This window comes from Opisthocomus hoazin, chromosome 2, assembly GCF_030867145.1.
Source record: "Opisthocomus hoazin isolate bOpiHoa1 chromosome 2, bOpiHoa1.hap1, whole genome shotgun sequence".
Taxonomy (NCBI): domain Eukaryota; kingdom Metazoa; phylum Chordata; class Aves; order Opisthocomiformes; family Opisthocomidae; genus Opisthocomus; species Opisthocomus hoazin.
In genome coordinates this window covers 95,314,800-95,331,549 of record NC_134415.1, presented here as the reverse complement: position 1 = coordinate 95,331,549, position 16,750 = coordinate 95,314,800, and the positions used below count along the sequence as shown (strand labels likewise).

The 16,750-nt window shown below is 37.3% G+C and overlaps 1 protein-coding gene across 6 annotated transcripts in view; it reads left to right on the top strand.

Annotated features, from left to right (window-relative positions):
* The window catches only part of MYO6 (myosin VI), a 112,783-nt gene that overhangs the window by 79,542 nt on the left and 16,491 nt on the right, over positions 1 to 16,750 (top strand). For all 6 annotated transcript variants that reach the window (XM_075414484.1, XM_075414483.1, XM_075414481.1 and 3 more), the window contains 10 exons: positions 3,013 to 3,051; positions 4,646 to 4,739; positions 6,744 to 6,874; positions 6,955 to 7,032; positions 7,967 to 8,096; positions 9,883 to 9,973; positions 11,127 to 11,277; positions 12,638 to 12,846; positions 13,226 to 13,304; positions 14,872 to 15,032. In XM_075414484.1, coding sequence (XP_075270599.1) covers positions 3,013 to 3,051; positions 4,646 to 4,739; positions 6,744 to 6,874; positions 6,955 to 7,032; positions 7,967 to 8,096; positions 9,883 to 9,973; positions 11,127 to 11,277; positions 12,638 to 12,846; positions 13,226 to 13,304; positions 14,872 to 15,032 — 1,163 coding nt within the window. The remainder of the gene's footprint in view (positions 1 to 3,012; positions 3,052 to 4,645; positions 4,740 to 6,743; positions 6,875 to 6,954; positions 7,033 to 7,966; positions 8,097 to 9,882; positions 9,974 to 11,126; positions 11,278 to 12,637; positions 12,847 to 13,225; positions 13,305 to 14,871; positions 15,033 to 16,750) is intronic.

Here is a 16,750-nt window from a genome sequence, read left to right as displayed (position 1 = left end):
AGCAGCCCTGCCAAGAAAGACCTGGGGGTACTGGTGGATGAAAAGCTTGACAGAAGCCACCAATGTGTGCTCATGGCCCAGAAGGCCAACTGTATCCCGGGCTGCATCAAGAGAACCGTGGCCAGCAGGGCAAGGGAGGGGATTCTGCCTGGTGAGACCCTACCTGGAATACTGCATCCAGCTCTGGAGCCCCCAGCACAAGAAGGACCTGGAGCTGTTGGAGGAGGTCCAGAGGAGGCCACAAAGATGATCCGAGGGCTGGAGCACCTCTCCTGTGAGGAAAGACTGAGAAAGTTGGGGCTGTTGAGCCTGGAGAAGAGAAGGCTGTGGGGAGACCTTCTAGCAGCTTTGCAGTACCTGAAGGGGGCCTGTAGGGGAAAATATTTTCAGCAGGGCTTGTTGCGATAGGACAAGGAGCAATGGCTTTAAACTAAGGGAGGGTAGACTTGGACTAGATATAAGGAAGACATTTTTTACCATGAGGGTGGTGAAACCCTGGAACAGGTTGCCCAGAGAAGTAGTGGAGGTCCCATCCCTGGAAACATTCAAGGTCAGGTTAGACAGGGCTCTGAGCAACCTGGTCTAGCTGAAGATGTCCCTGCTCACTGCAGGGTGCTGGGGCTACATGACCTCTAAAGGTCCCTTCCAACACAAAGCATTCTATGATTCTGTGATGCTAAGAGTAGGAGACAGAGCCTGACTTGTAAGGTAGTGGTTTTGGTATTTAACTGGGAATCAGGCAGCCTGCTCTCTTGAGTTTTGCTCTGACGATTATTTCCTCATCTTCACTATGACAATGGTTGTAGAATTAAACTGTAGCAATTGATATAGTATAAAATGCATGATCAGAAGGCTGACTGAAAAATGGAATTACAGATAAGCCATCTCCTGACCAAGCCCTGTGACTATGGGTCTGTTGTAGGTGAAGCTAGGATCCATTGGTTTTTATAACTGCATTTTCAAAATTAAACCAACTGTGGGATTTTTGGAGATAATTTGCGCTTTCTTCCATCTGGGTTCTTGGTTCGTCTTGGATTTAGCATCTCACATCCCGTACATGTGGACATGTGAATGATACCATTGTCCAAGGAGGGCTGAAGTAAAAAGGGAGGCATTTTTTAAGTTACGCGGCAATTGAGTGGGGAACCTTTTGGATTGCCTCTTGGACTTTGGTGTTCACCTCTGACCCTAGAACATGACTAAAGTCCTCTTTGGATCTGGCCCATAAATCTATAATTCTTTCAATGTTTTCAAGTGTCATGGCATTTTGAATGTATGTGTTACTTCCAGTAATTCATTTAGTGTTACCTTCCCAGACACAACATGTGCTGCTGATGAACACTAATAGCCTTGAAAAAGTCACTTCTGATGACATTGAAATAAGTTCTATTATCTTAGTAGAAATTCCATTTCTTTAAGAATAAGAATTCTTGGTGCATCACTCTGTAAGTCGGTCTTGAATTCTAATTACATCAGTTGTTAGATGATTTTGCAGGGACTTCTGTTTATGAAATACTTGACACATCCCTTCCTTATAACTAATTAAAATTAATTCACATAAATCAGTTGAGGAAATAATGATTAGTTCACGAGATCTACTCAAGAATCTTTGGATAATTTTACCTTAATACAGTAACGATGGATTAAATTGTGATAATTCAAAGAGCAGTAGTTTTAGCAATATGTTTTTTCCATATGATTTCATCAGTGAAATTTACCTGACAATGGCTCTGGCTTATTTCTTGTCAAACCACAGAGTATAAGGAAGGGGTATTTTTCTTGTAGCAGAAACTTATTTTGTTGATGGAAATTGGGCTGTCCCCTCCAAAACTGAGCATTTCTAACCTAAGAAAAAGATTATAGTCAAGTAGATATAAAACATTATGTGTAAGTAAGAACTAAGCAGGAGGTTATTAGTGTTTGTCATGCCTCTCGTGGCACTCCTTCTCTTTTTCTAACCATATCCATCATAAGCTGAAAAAAGAACCCAAACCTGTTTTATCCACTGGAAGGATGACTGGCAGCTGTAGGTAATGCATACTGCCCATACAAATCTGGTTTCTTGGATTGAAGGTGATTGAAAGATATGGTTAAACTAGTCAGAAGTCAGATCGTTTCAATTTTGGTTCCAGTATAGAAAATGAGGAGTATGTTAGGACATACAGAATTCTGTCTTCAGTCTGTATACTTAATGCTGGATAGTAAACTAGAAAGGCTGGCACAGCAATAAACTATGTGGTAAAACAGACACATCTGTAAAGTAAAATTACAACTGTTTTCCTGATGTGCTTCTGGAATTTTTTAAGTCCCTACCAATCACATTCGATAGCAACTGTAGCTTGTTCTCTGGTCTCTGGTGATCCTGTAGACTTGCCCCCAAATAATCAGAGGACTGTGGTCTTTTCTAATCATAGTGTGTTTAATTCCAGCCTCAGTAAATGTGATTTTAAAATTATAGTCTGTTGTCATCAACAGAGAATTAAAAATTTGGAATTTTGCAATAAAAAACAGATTATGCAGGTTCATTCACTGAAATGTTGACTTTGCTTCAAAAACCCCAAGAAAAGACTGAGCATATCTGTTTTCTGTGTTAATTATTTAACATACAAATATATGCTTGTAATAGATGAAATTTGGGCTTCTACAAATTTTCGGTGTATTTGTTTAAAATTGTTGCTGATCAGTCTCATTTTCTTTATAGTTCTATTACGTAGCCATTATTTCCTTTATTTTCCCAAATGGACTTGCACTTTTTGTGTTTTTTATAACTGCCCTGTAGAAGTGACCAGTCCATACAATACTGTTGTACAATTAAACACAGTCAGTTTCCTCAGGACCATTCATGCACACTTGCATGATTTTGTCTGTTAAAATTTGTGACCGTTTGATTTATCAATTCTGTCTGGTTTACTAACAATAAACATGCATGGAGTAATACTATACCACTATTCTGTGTGTGTATTTCTGTAGTTGTCATGGTAAAATTCTTGAAATACCTGTTTTCTTTTACAGACTCAGTTAAATTTGCTTCTTGAGAAGCTTCACAGTACTGTAAGTATATATACAGATGCAGGTTCATAATTTTCTGACGTAAGTCATAATCGTCTCAACAATATGGCTTACAATAAGTATAAATAATTGCTTTAGAGTTTGCAGTTAAATGGCACTTCTGAAACGTCTTGCTGTGCGCATCATGATTATTGAGTTACTTAAAAAAAACCTAGCACCTTTAAAAAAGCCGTAGAATGAAAGATAAACAATTTGAGTAAGCAATATGAAATCTGTCTGGGCTGCAGTCTCCTTTTCTTGTCACTTCTACTTCCCTCCATTCACTGGTTATCACTGATGACTGTTTTGCAGAAGATGTAGAGATCTTACTTAGAAGGAAGGTAGACAATAAGTTATTACTAGTTTCTGTTCTCAGAGTCCATAAAGTTGTTAAAAATGTTTTATTTCACTTTTGTGATAGGCTGTAAATGCACACATGATCAAAGAACCTGATTCCCCTAATGAGTATTTGCTAATGTAGCTGATGTAATTTGATAGTTTGTGGAGTTCTCCGTGTAGTTCAAATACCCTTTTTTTTTTAAGAACTTGTATTTGTAGGAACACATCCTTATTTCTCTTGACCGCGTGTTCTAACCAATTCTAGATACAAAGTTATGCACTGTCAGAAAAAGAAAAAGGGGAAAAAATATGGGAAACAAACGGGACAGGTGCTGGAGCGTAGCTGACATTAAGATTTCACTGTACTCATGAGAGTGGTCTGAAAGAAAGATCCAGTTCTTTCACACAGAACACTCTGGAACTGAGACCCGGTCCAGGGAAAAAGTATGTGGCCAGGCTAGCTGTACTCTGAGTTTAGTTCATCCATGACTGAGGATGTATTGTTAATACAGAGCTCCCTTGGCAGGTGCTCTCCCACTCTCAGCTAAGAGATGGAAAAAGAGAGAAGACACTGCAAACCAGAAGTAATACTATGTTTTCTCAGTCCAAATTTTGTTTTAGTATATAAGTTAGGTTATCGTTATCAGCCCCCTGTTATAGGAAAATCAGACTAATTGGATGGTGTTTTGCAAAAATGTCATCCTCAAGGAATGTGAAATGATCAGAGAAGGCAGTGGTTGAAATTGTAGAGATAGCACACATGGTTATAAGAGGGGAGCAGGCTGGAACAACATAGGGAAATGGAGAGAGAAGCTATGAGCCAAAAGAAACTGTAAAAAGTAGAAGGAAGGAAAGTCAAGTACATGTGGCATGATTCAAGTGACAGGAGGCTGGTAGCATGTTCGTTGATGTGAATTCTGGAAGACTGAGGCATTTAGGTGATGTGACTGTAGAATCTAGACTGCTAAATCGTGATTAGGTTTTACTGATGTTAAGAAGAACATTTGAGGGAAAATTCAGCAGTTGAGGATCCAGTTAATAGCTTGAGCATTGAGATCAGTTACATTAAGACCGAGGCTAGAGTGCAAAACAGATATATCAAGAGAAAAAAGAATGTCGGCATTTCTGTACTACAATACTATTATTTTGTATCATTTTGTCCGCCCCCCCCCCCCCCGCGTAATTCTTAAATGACTAACTGTTTTTTCAGGAGGTTTAAAAATGTGTAAATTCTGCTAACTTCTTGTTTTGGTAATAGGGGTCTAGCTTTATTCGCTGTATCAAACCTAATTTAAAGATGACAAACCACAATTTTGAAGGAGGACAGATCCTCTCTCAGCTTCAGTGTTCAGGTAACGTATGCCTCTGATATTTTTCCCTCTGTTTACTATTAAAGATTATAGATTGACCTAAGTTTGAAATATGTGAGATGCAACTAATATTTCTTTGTTTGAACTGTTGCTTTCTAGAAGGCAGCTTATTTATGCATTATGAGCAGTTATTTAGATTCTTAGTAACTTTGCTCTTGTTTTAGTCAGAGAACCCTAGAAATAATTCATGTGAACAGCCATAAGGTGTCTTCTTTGCAGAAAGAGTTGATGTAATTTCCGTTGACTGTTTTTCCATTGATCATAATGAAAGTTCAGACACCAGGTGCATATGCAAGAAGCCATGTAGCCATATATTGGTACATAAATTTAGATGTCCTGACCTGGAGCTGAATCCCACCTCTGTTTGTTACCCACAGTGTTAATAGGGCAACAGTTCAGTCCAGAACAATAGAATTCTTTTAAATTGCTGTGGCAATTGAAGTGTTAGAAACTCCTGTATGCATTTAGAGGCAGTGAGCATTAGCTGAGATATCTTAATAATTGAAACACACCTGGGTTTTTTTGATTTTGTAGATGCTATGGTAGAGTTGAATCGTCGTCTTTTACTCTTTTGGAAGTTCTTTATCTGACTCTTAATTTGGTTTGGATCTGAACTTCCAACAGGGGCATTTCAGCATAGTCTTTCCTGTTGCTTTATATACTACAGATTACAGTGCTGCATTTTCATTATTCTTGAAATGTTAGGTGCTTTCCAATTTTACAGCTTTATTTTAAAGAATGAATGTTAGCAGATTTTGCTCACTGAACAGCAGAAGGAAATGCTTGCTTGGGAATTAGAGTGCTAGTATTGTTGTTCTTCATAGGGTGTTTGTTCATCAGAGTACTTCAGTATTTATTTTTTCCCTTTTCTGTATTTTGTACTTTCAGTAGCTTGTGCTTAATTTTTTCTGAAGACAAGGTATTTTGAAGTTCTGCAGCTGATGTTTTGACAAGCCCGCATGTTTAACATGTCATGTTATCATCACAAAAGCTTAACAACTTTTCAGCAATTAGAATTCCACTAACATCATTAGTAGTAGGTTTCTTCAGGTTAACAGTATTTGGCATGTCAGAGAGGAAAAGAATAACAAATTAACTCTGCCCCGCCCCCTCCAGCAGTTGCGGTCTCTTACAAGCTCCCTTGTGCTTACTTTAGCAACAGTAAATAAAGCTTAATCTGGTAAAACAAAGTTGTTACATGTAATAAGAGAAAGATGTAATGCTACAGAATCTTTTTTGAAAAAGACTTAGTGTAAACAGATCAATTTTCCATTGAAAACAAAGATGCAAAAGATTAAATTTAAAGACAGCAACCACAAGGTAAGGGCTAACTTAAGAACTTGTATGCAAAATCTGTTGACAGGGTTATGTAAAGCAGCGGGCATGCCCGGTGCTGCTTGAACTAATTGGAACGTTTTACTGACTTTGCGTCTGTGCTTTACTGATTCCTAGTTGCAGCCAAAATGTAGTAACAGTATTCGGGACATTACGATTACATCTTAGCAGCTGACACCTAGTACTGCAAGTACACTGAATGTTCTAGTGCTGCATATGTATTTGATGCTGCATAGGTACCACGTCTCACAAATATCATTGACACAATGAAAATAAAACCCTGGCCAGACATTGTTTGTTGGGGTGGGTTTTTTATTTAAAAATTAAAATGTCAAGTTTACTAAAAAGAAAAAAATAGGTAGAAAAAATTTTAGGAAAAAAAATCCTCTGCGTGACTGGGTGTTAACATACTTCTCATACAGTGAAAATTGTATGGGCTCTTCTCATCTGTTCAGTATTAACTTTTTGTGAATGATTACGTGATCGAGAAATGTTAAGAGCCTGGGTCAAGTCCCAGCTGAACTTTGTGGTTTAGTGTCTGAAAAATGTCTTGAAGGTTTATGTCATAAACTACTGGTTATCATAAAAAATCACTGCTTCATTTGCATTTTACTGATACCAGCTTTTGTGCATGTGTTTCTATGAATCTAGGAATGGTGTCAGTTCTGGATTTGATGCAAGGTGGTTTCCCTTCACGAGCTTCATTTCATGAACTGTATAATATGTACAAGAAATACTTGCCTGATAAGTTGGCTCGACTGGATCCTAGGCTCTTCTGCAAGGTATTGAGGGATTTTTTTTTGTGTTTTTTGAACTTTTTTTTTGAAGGAGGCAGAGTATAATCCTGTTTTCTGTGTTTCAGGCACTATTTAAAGCCTTGGGACTGAATGAAAATGATTACAAATTTGGGCTAACTAAGGTGTTTTTTAGACCTGGCAAGGTAATGTTTCTCTTGGAGTTCGTGAATGTGAATCTTAGAATAATTTCAGTTGGAAGGAACCTCTGAAGGTGACATTGTTCAACACATTGCTAAAAGTGTGACCAATTTAAATAAGGTTGCCCAGGGTTTTTTGTAAATACTGTTAATTTCCTAAGAAAAAAATCAGTATTAATACTGATATAATTGGTTTCATAGTCTTGTTGCTAATGCTGCTGTATTCCTAATGTAATGTTTGTATTCTGAGACATTCTGCCAGTCACTTAAGACTTATGTTGACTATTAAGAAGATCAAGTCAGAGCAAAGAAAAAATATTTTCTAGTAAAATCTGTTTATAGCTGAAGTCTCTTTCTGTGATTCTGAGCATTGCTGCTGCTATGCAGAGAAAGGACGTGAAGTAGAGAGCTGTTGTGACTAGAGAGGGAAACTGTTGTAGTTCCAGAAGAATGTTCTTACCGAAAAGTAGAAGTGCAGGATTTTCAGACAAAATTGCCTTAGATGGACTCTTATACATAGGTTAGAAATTGAGAAGTGCTTTCAGGGCTTTATTTTTTTCCCAGATACAGACTTAGAGGTGTCTTGAAGTTGTGGAAGGCCAGAGTAAGTGTTCAGGATGCAGAGAAGCAATTTTTAAAAATTTTGGCAATAAATAGTTTTAGTGATTAATAAATGGTTGGATTATTCAAAATGCTAGGTGTTGCACAGCGATTAAACAGACAAACAAAAAACCCCAGTAGTCATTTCTGTTATCATTAAAGAATAAAGTGATACCAGACATACCTGCTCACTTCAATTAATTGAAAGCTGATATAATGATGACATACAGTTTACATTAAAAATATTTTACCTTTTTAACTCAATAAGCTCTTAAATAGTAATGTCTAACACTCTCTGTTCTCCTAATTTGTAATTTTTAATTTTTTTTTTAATATTTAGTTTGCAGAGTTTGATCAGATAATGAAGTCTGATCCGGATCACTTAGCAGAGCTAGTTAAACGAGTGAATCGCTGGCTTATCTGCAGTCGTTGGAAAAAAGTTCAATGGTGTTCTCTCTCAGTGATTAAATGTATGTATTTTATGTTTTATGAAATGAAAATATTTGATGAAAATCTAGCAAAGCAATTATTATCACCTTGAAATGTGACCAAGGACATGTATAGGAGATGGTTGCATACTAAAGTGTGAGTAATTGCTTTCAACATTGGTGAGGATTTTTTATCCTTTATGTTAGGTACATATAGGGGGGCTTAGAGCAGAGGTTCTTTGAAGTGGGTTGTATAGCCCACCACCAATCTGCTCTGTCCAGTCTGTTTGGGTGCTTACTGAAGCCTGGGAAGATTTTTGCGCAGAAATAACTAGCAATCAGCTAGGGGAGACTTCTGCATCAGTGTGGAAGAACAGCAGTCAGCTTTCAGCTGACAACATGGAGTCATTTAGTTCCAGGAAGTGCCTGCATAGAGCTTGTCTTCTCTGGACAGAAAATGCATGTTTTTGACAGCACTGGCATGGATTATGTGGCAAACATCTCCAGTCCAGCAATTGGTGCTGATCAGCAAATAAGTGCCTATCACTATTGATAAGCAGTTTCTAAGTGCTTGGCCTGCTCAGTTTACTGTGCAGGGTAGGGATGAGGCAGTGTGGAACAGCGATTGATGCTTGTGGGGTGCTTCAGTAGAGATGTCTGGGAGATGGGGAAAGGTCTAATGCAGGATGTCAGTGATCTATAAAAACATGGATGGTGGAAAGTATACGTTAAATGGGGAAGAAAAGCAGAAAGGCCTCATGCTTTATGGCTGTGCATTTGGGCCAGCACGGTCATGACATTTACATTTGTCGTTGGTTGGGTGCTATTTGCTGCTGTTTATACTAGCACAAATAGAATCTGTGAGTTCTTATCATCTAGGTTTCAGACATCAGAAACTGTAACACTAGCATCATGGTTTATTTATGCCATTTGGTCTGTTTTTCAGAAAGATAGGACAGAAAGTCTGTCACTGTATCCAAAAAAGAGAAACCCAGGGAAATAATATGCTGGTTTGACGTGCCTTACTCTTTTTTTAGTGTTTTATGGGAAATTAGAAGCTAATTTTATCCCCAGAATAAAGCTGAAATAGGTAGACAAGAAGTAGAGTAAGTCTTTTTGTGCACCTAAGTTCAGTAGTTAAGTATCCCTGTGTTCACAAACCATGTGCTCAGCTGATGACTGAAGGCAGCAGGGATGCTTCGGCGTCTGTGCTTCCTCTAATACCTATATAAAACCAGCATGTATTGTTGTGTGTCTGAGCTACTCCGCACATAGGGTTGTGCCTGTACCTTGACATCATTCTCTGTTTAACTCTCCTCCTGGTCCCAGTCATTTGAGTCTTTAGATGAAGACTGTATTAGAACAAGAACAGGTGGAGGTTTTGTTTTGTGTTCTTTTATTTCAGTATTGCGAAGAAATGCTCAGCAAAGTTGCAGACACTTTTTTATCTCTGGCAGACATTGGCTGCTTGATTACCCTTCAGCACCAGACTTAGGCTTGGAGCTGAGCATCTCCTGCCTGCTGGGTCCGCTGACTTTTCACTGAGGTCACTGACGTCTGTGGGTCTGGAGGGAGTGGATGGTGCACGCGTGCAAGTGTGCGCGCGCTTAATTCTTCCTCTTTGTGTTGGGTGGGAGCCTCTGTGCCTGGCTCAGGATTGTGAATTCTGTTGTCTGTTGTGTCTTAAGTGTTGTGATTCCAGTGTAGACCTAGCTCTCAAGTGCGTGTAGTCTACATACAGTTTTGAGCAATCAAATGCAGGAATAATACAGGAGTTGTGTTAAACTGTGTAACCCAATGAGACTTGGTATTTTCTGTGTGTTTACAGTGAAAAATAAGATACAATATCGAGCCAGTGCCTGCATTAAAATACAAAAGACTGTTCGTATGTGGCTTTGCAAGAGAAAGCACAAACCACGGTAAGAGGATATTCCTTGTTTGAAGATAGTGGGATTTTGTTATTATTTTCTTGTGAATGTAAAGAGATTTACTATACTTAGCTAAACATACCTGAAATCATAGAAGAATGCTAAGTACGACTGAAAGAGACTGAGAGGTGCCGTGTTCCTGCTTTCTTTCCAAAGGATGAATAGACTAAATTTGAACCTTTCCTACAAATATGTGTTTAGCTCTTTGTTCATAAAATCCTTCAATGATAACCTAGTTATTAGAAATCCTTAGTTAAGTCTCTCTAAATGAAATGTAAGGTCATTAATTTTTGTCCTTCACTTATTCACACCTTCCTTTATAGGCCCCCTTTCTTTTTCATCTTAAAAATAACTGTGTGTTCTGTCTGTCTCGTCTGCTCTTGAAATTAACTAATTCCATTAGCTTTCATCTGGCTACACGGAATACTGATGGAAAAAACACTTTGGTCATTAAGATCTGCTGATACCTTTTTGTTCTTTGATAACTCTGTTCTTTAATAGTGGGGTTCTTTATACAATGTTCTCTTTTACATTTTTTGATAATTGTTTCATTTTGTAGCTTGGCATTTCTGAGGATGTCTGTGTATTTTTAAGCTGTTCTGTACTCACCTTTAATGATTTTATTAAGTTTCTACTTTTTGTGTGTTGTTTCTGAATCCCAGTTCAGTGATTTCTTTCTAGGAAGTCTGTCTCTGCAGAGTTGTAACTTGTAGGTGTGGCCTTCATATTGATTCTTTAAAAAGTTCCAACTTTTCCTGGACTCTTCCTCCATTGAGCTCCAGTGACTGAGTTCCCCACTGTGTAGTTAATGCTGTGTAGTTAAGTTTTATCGGATTCAGTCCCATTATTGGTGTTTGAATAAGTGGCACAACTCGAACCCCCACGTTAATTCTCAAAATAAAAGTGCATTTTGTTTTGAGTCGAAGTCTGCTAATCAGTTTTAATTACTGTTTGCAAAAGGCTCCATTGCTGAATTACTTCACGCGATAATGTTTGAATTTCAAAAAAAAGAGGGTGAATTTTATTAGAAGACATAACTTGTCTCCCCTATCTGCCTCTTCAATGTGAGTGATTAGTGGTAGTTTTAAAAATACCACCTTGTAAAAGCACTTCAAGATACAAATAAACTGTCCTGCCTTCACAGCATTGATGGCCTGATAAAAGTGCGTACACTGAAGAAGAGACTTGATAAATTTAATGAAGTAGTAAGTGCTCTGAAGGAGGGGAAGGCGGAGACAAGCAAGCGGGTCAAGGAGCTGGAGTATTCTATTGATGCTTTAATGACCAAAATTAAGGTATGATAATAAACAGAGAAATTGTTTCTTATTACTGGAATCTTTTAAAAACTTAATCTGAAGTGGAATGCCAATGTATTTTTCATAAGAGAAAAGACATTTTAATATAGTAGTCTTAATTTTCAGAGACACTGGATAAATCCTGTTTAAAATTATTTGTGAATGTAACTGAAGTGAATCTTGAAACTGGGTGCATATGTCTAGACTTGGGTATTATTATCTGTGTTTTGAAATTGGCACTGGAAAATTTAAAGCAAAAATGCATGTTGATACTGTGAGACAAGTGTTGTTAGTAATTTGTTTGTTGCTTTTATTAATGGAATAATGCATATTAGCAATGTTTTAAATTAATCAGAGCTGAAACATCCAAGCATCGATCACGGAGTGAAGAGATTTATATTCCAGTTACGAGTTTTTTTCAGACTTGGTAATAAAGAGAATTCAGCTTGCTCATTATGCTTCAGGGTCTGTGGTTCTCACTTGCTTAACACAAAAGCACAGACAAAATGAGAGCACACTGAGTTATTAATTTTAGGAAAAAAAAAAGTGTTGAATTTTTGTTTAATGCAATATTATAGCTTTCTTAGCGTACCGTATTAAGATATTTCTATTGAAAATCATGTCTGAACAGTTGGTAGAGTTAACCTGTCAACTTACAGTTCTCTTTTCTAATAAAAATAAGGTAATTTCTTATCATCATGATACGCCCTCAGAAAAGGTCAGCAAACACCCCATAACGCAGCTTTATTAGTATGCATCAATGTGAATTGTAAAATTAAATTAAATTGTAGCTATCAGTGAGGTTTGAAAACATACATAAAACATTTTTTTAAGTATTTTCAACCTGTTATTTGCTACTAATACTTTTTTAAAAAAAGTTAATCACAGAATAGTCCGGTACTTTTTCTGAGCGCTGTCACATACAGTAAGAAAAAATATTCTGTGCTGTGACATAAAAGACAGAGCTGTAAATAACCACTATAGCAGCTAAGAACACGACACAAAATGCACATAGGAGGCCTGTGGTTTTCATCTTAGTGTGGCAGGAATTAATTTCTCTTGCTTAAAGCTTCAAGGTTTAAAAAATGAAGGCATGTTTTAAAGAGAAGTTATGTTTTCAGTGATAAAATGGATATTACTTTGTATGGTTGTATATGAGAGAGAAGAGTAATGGATCCCCAGGAATTTAGGAAGAAAGGGAAGGATGTGCTCAGGCTCCCCCACCCTGAAGTGTACATATAATTTAATTATACTGCTCAGTGCTCTCATTTCATTTAATATTTTTTTTCAATATATATTTTTAAAAAGTGAAGTACAAATGTCAAAGAATGTAACCCCCTCTCACTATTTCATTTTGCAGACCACTATAATGACTAGGGAACAGATACAGAAAGAATATGATGCTCTAGTTAGAAGCTCAGAGCAGCTTCTGAGTGCGCTGCAAAAGAAGAAACAGCAAGAGGAGGAAGCAGAGAGGCTACGACGCATCCAGGAGGAAATGGAAAAGGAAAGAAAGAGACGTGAAGAGGAAGAACAAAAGCGGAGGAAGGAAGAGGAGGAAAGACGTCTGTGAGTCTTGAATAAGTTGCTAGTTATAGAATGAGAAGAAAATAGGAAAGGTGCTTTAATGAGGTCGTTTTTAATACTCCTGTGCTTAAAGACTATCACTTGGATTGTACTTCTGGTCTCCTATGCAATGTTGAAATGTTTCCTTTCCCAGTGATTTATAGGATAAATGTAGTCAGAATAGAGTATGGAAGAGGTTATATGATGCAGCTGAAAATACAGATGGACTTGGAAAGTTTCTTGACTTTACCTGTAGTGTCCTGTCATCAGGACTGTACTGACTTCTGGATTACTGTTCAGTTTTATGGAAGATGCTTTCATATCTCTTGTTCACTTGCATCGTAATAATATGTTTTCATTTCCTCCTCCTCTTTTGTAATAGGAAATCTGAGATTGAGGCAAAGAGAAAACAAGAAGAGGAAGAGAGGAAGAAGAGGGAAGAGGAAGAAAAGCGTATTCAGGTTAATACTTTAGCCTAGGGGGAGTCTGGGTGGGGTTTGTTGTTGTTGTTGGGATTTTTTTAGAAATCTTTTTTTTTTTTTTTTTTTTTTATTTTTTTCACGGCTTAGGTTCCTCACTGAGTCTATCGGCTTCATTTTATAAATGTGTCTCAAGCAAAAGTCATGTTAGGGCATCCCAAGGCAGATCACCTATTTCTAGTTCACATGCAAGTTCAGGTCTTCTGAGTAGAGGTGCGTTTATTTTTGAAGGGTTTTTTAAGTTATTGTGAAGTTAAAAATACAGAACACTGAAGAATCCTAGTCTAGCCTTTGAAATTTTAGCAGATGTTCCATGTCAGGCAAGTTTGGCTCTCTTTTAGAAGTCACATCTGGACTCGGGCTATGTCATGTACTAGCTTAACTGTAAACACTTTCAGAAATTTGGTAATAATAAGAGGATACAGGACTGTCTCTGGTAGCCCCTTTGGCTACATTAATGTAGAATAAATACATGTAATTCAAACCCTGCTCCTGCACCCCTCCCCCTTGATTCCTGACGCCTCTTGACTTCCTACTGATCCTGTCGTGAACTCTCACTCTGAGGTGTCTTTGGTCCCTGAACCCTCATAATGTACACTTATACTTAGAAACGCTGCGTTTGGATACAAAGCAGACAGGTGATCCAGTAGGGTATTTCTTTCTACTACAGTTAGTTACTCGTTATCTCTCCTACTGATGGTTGTTACTATCAGCTAATCTAAAATGAGATTCATAGGGTAAAGTCACTGATGTCACTGCACTGCTTTAGTGGTGCAAATTCATGATGATGAGTGGGAGCTGACTTTGTCTCCTTTGATGTTTGACGAGGAAGTCACTGCTAAGACTTGGCGTGTATGACTTTCAGAAGTATGAATTGGATGATTGTGTTTTACTTACTGTGTGTGCAAGACCCTTTGTTAAATAATGACAGTAAACTGGAATTAGTTGTGCTCTACAGAGGCAGTATATCTGGATTGCTTCTGCGTTGCAGTAAGTTAGAATTTTACCGTTTGCTTTAATTCAAACCTAGATCAGGTCTACAGAGGATTCCAATGTTTGTCTTGATCCCTTTTCAGAATGAACCATGGACCTATATGCAAAGTAATGCTTATTGCAAGTCCTATAATGCCAGGTGCAGAATTTCGAGGGAGTATTGTGTTAGTGCTCTGGAAGGGTAACCGTATTGCTCTGTATGATCTGAGTTTTAATGATTCTGAAAACTTTTGAAGTCTAATTTTCATAATAGCTAACAAAAAGCCTCATGTGTTTTTTTAAATAAGGAATAATTGATTGGCACTTTAATTTTAAAAGGTGATACAAGTAGTGAACAATAATGATTTAATAAACTATGTGAAAACCAAGATACAGTTTATAGCTCTCTTGTTTTTCTTGGGTCGGACTAAATACTAGTGCTGTTACTTTTTCAATTGTAAATTTTGCGTGTTTCAAAAGCCATAAATATACTACTTGGCATATTTTTCTAATAATTTGCTTATGTAGCATTTTGGTTTTGATTGGCTAAGGCTAAAGGTGTGTTTTTATAAAACAGGCTGAAATTGAGGCTCAGCTAGCTAGAGAACGAGAAGAGGAAACCCAGCACCAGGCAGTGCTTGAACAGGAGCGTCGTGATCATGAACTTGCAATGAGAATTGCCCAAAGTGAGGCAGAACTCATCAATGATGAGGCTCAGCTTGATTTAGGATTGCGCAGGTATGGGGTTAAGTAGTTAAATTTCTCTTTTTTTTTTTTTTTTTGTACTCTTCCTATCATGATCCCTTTGAGAAGACTCTGTTCTTGTTGGTTTTATGTATTTTTGTATTAATTAAAGGGACCAATTATTTTTCAAATTAACTTGTGAAATTTGTTAGAAATAAATTGCTTTTGCTTAAAGGCCTTCTCCAGTTTGCATCTTGCTACATTAGTAATTTAATAGGTGGTTGTGAATACAACTGCAGTTCTCTTTTTCGAGTACTGGCAAGGATGGCAACAAATTTAAATTGTGATTTTTATGACTCATTTAAAGCAGTGAATGGAGTTTCTTCAGTGGTAAGTAGTAATAAAATATACCCTTTCTGGTACTTGATTTTTCCAGTAGCTTAGTGTGGATTTGTGTGTGGTTTTTTTAACAAGAAGCTCTCTTTGAATGCAGAAATAGTAGTTATTTCTGTGTCCTGACTGGTAAGTTTTTTGAAGTGGAATGAATATATTTAACATAGAGGGGTTTGAAATATAAATGTTGTCTTAAACATTTTGTTTTGTTTTGTTTGAACTTTCTGATGTGTCACAAGGAGTGCTTGGCTTTTGGTATACAGATCCACACCACTTGCAAAGTAGAAGTTTCAGTAAAAGTGATGCTTACTGGTCAAGTAAAGGGACCTATGAACATGATCACATCACTAGTGACTTGTGCTAGTCTACTCAGTTTATTGTTGTTGTTGAAAAAGGGGTGTAAGAAAATCCCAAGCGTTTCCATTGCATTTCAAGCTCCCAGATGTGTTCTCTTTCCTACTCAAATGTTAACTAGATGTATACTTTTTTTTAGTAACTGTATGTCTTTGTAAGATAGTGAGGTAATTTTTTCTGTCATGTATAGTATTGATTTTTAGACTCTTCCACTAAATTTATTGTGGCTTTGCCCTCAGTTACACAATCGCTGTCATATGGTCTCAGATAACACTTTAACATGCTCAGTTGGATGTTCAAGTGCTTCACAGACGGCATTCTGGAGATTTTCATACTTTCGCTGTTTGGATTTTGGTCCAATACTCTGAAGGTAAACCCAAAGTCACTCTAGTGTTGCAACCTGGCAGACTTCTCTTAAATATGAAAGAAGGGAGGCTTTAGGCAAGAAGGGCTCAGAGAATTCAAGAAATTTTCTGTCATGAAGCTCTAATCTCCACAGTGTTTCCTACTGCTCATGAGTGATCCTGGTATTTTTCTTCCTTGTGTAGTCCCAGAATGGATGATGAACTAACCATCCTGATAGTTATGACTGCCAGTTTCTCTCTGTGGTGTAGCTAGCAGTAGGAGAATGAAGAGTCTTTTCTGAATGACTGGAAAGTGCAGAATGGTCTGAACAAGTCAACATAGCAATGTAAATCCTTTCTTGAACAAGATAATGTATAAATCTAGAAAAAAGCAATGCGAGACATTTTTCTGCTTAGATTTCTTTTTAGCTCATTAGCAAATTTTTGGCCTTCTGTTTCTGGAGTCTGCTTCAAAGAGTTTTAAGCATGTCCAAAAATTAAAGAAAATTCTTTTAATTTCACCTTTGATTTGGTTTTATTTTGGTTTGTTTAAAAACAAACTAAAACATTCCCCAGACCCCAATATCTTCTACTGAAATCCAAGGGTAGACTTCCATGTAACTGCAGGAATTGTCTTAAAGGTAGAAACTCTGGGAATTCTTCTCTGAAATGAAAACTGCT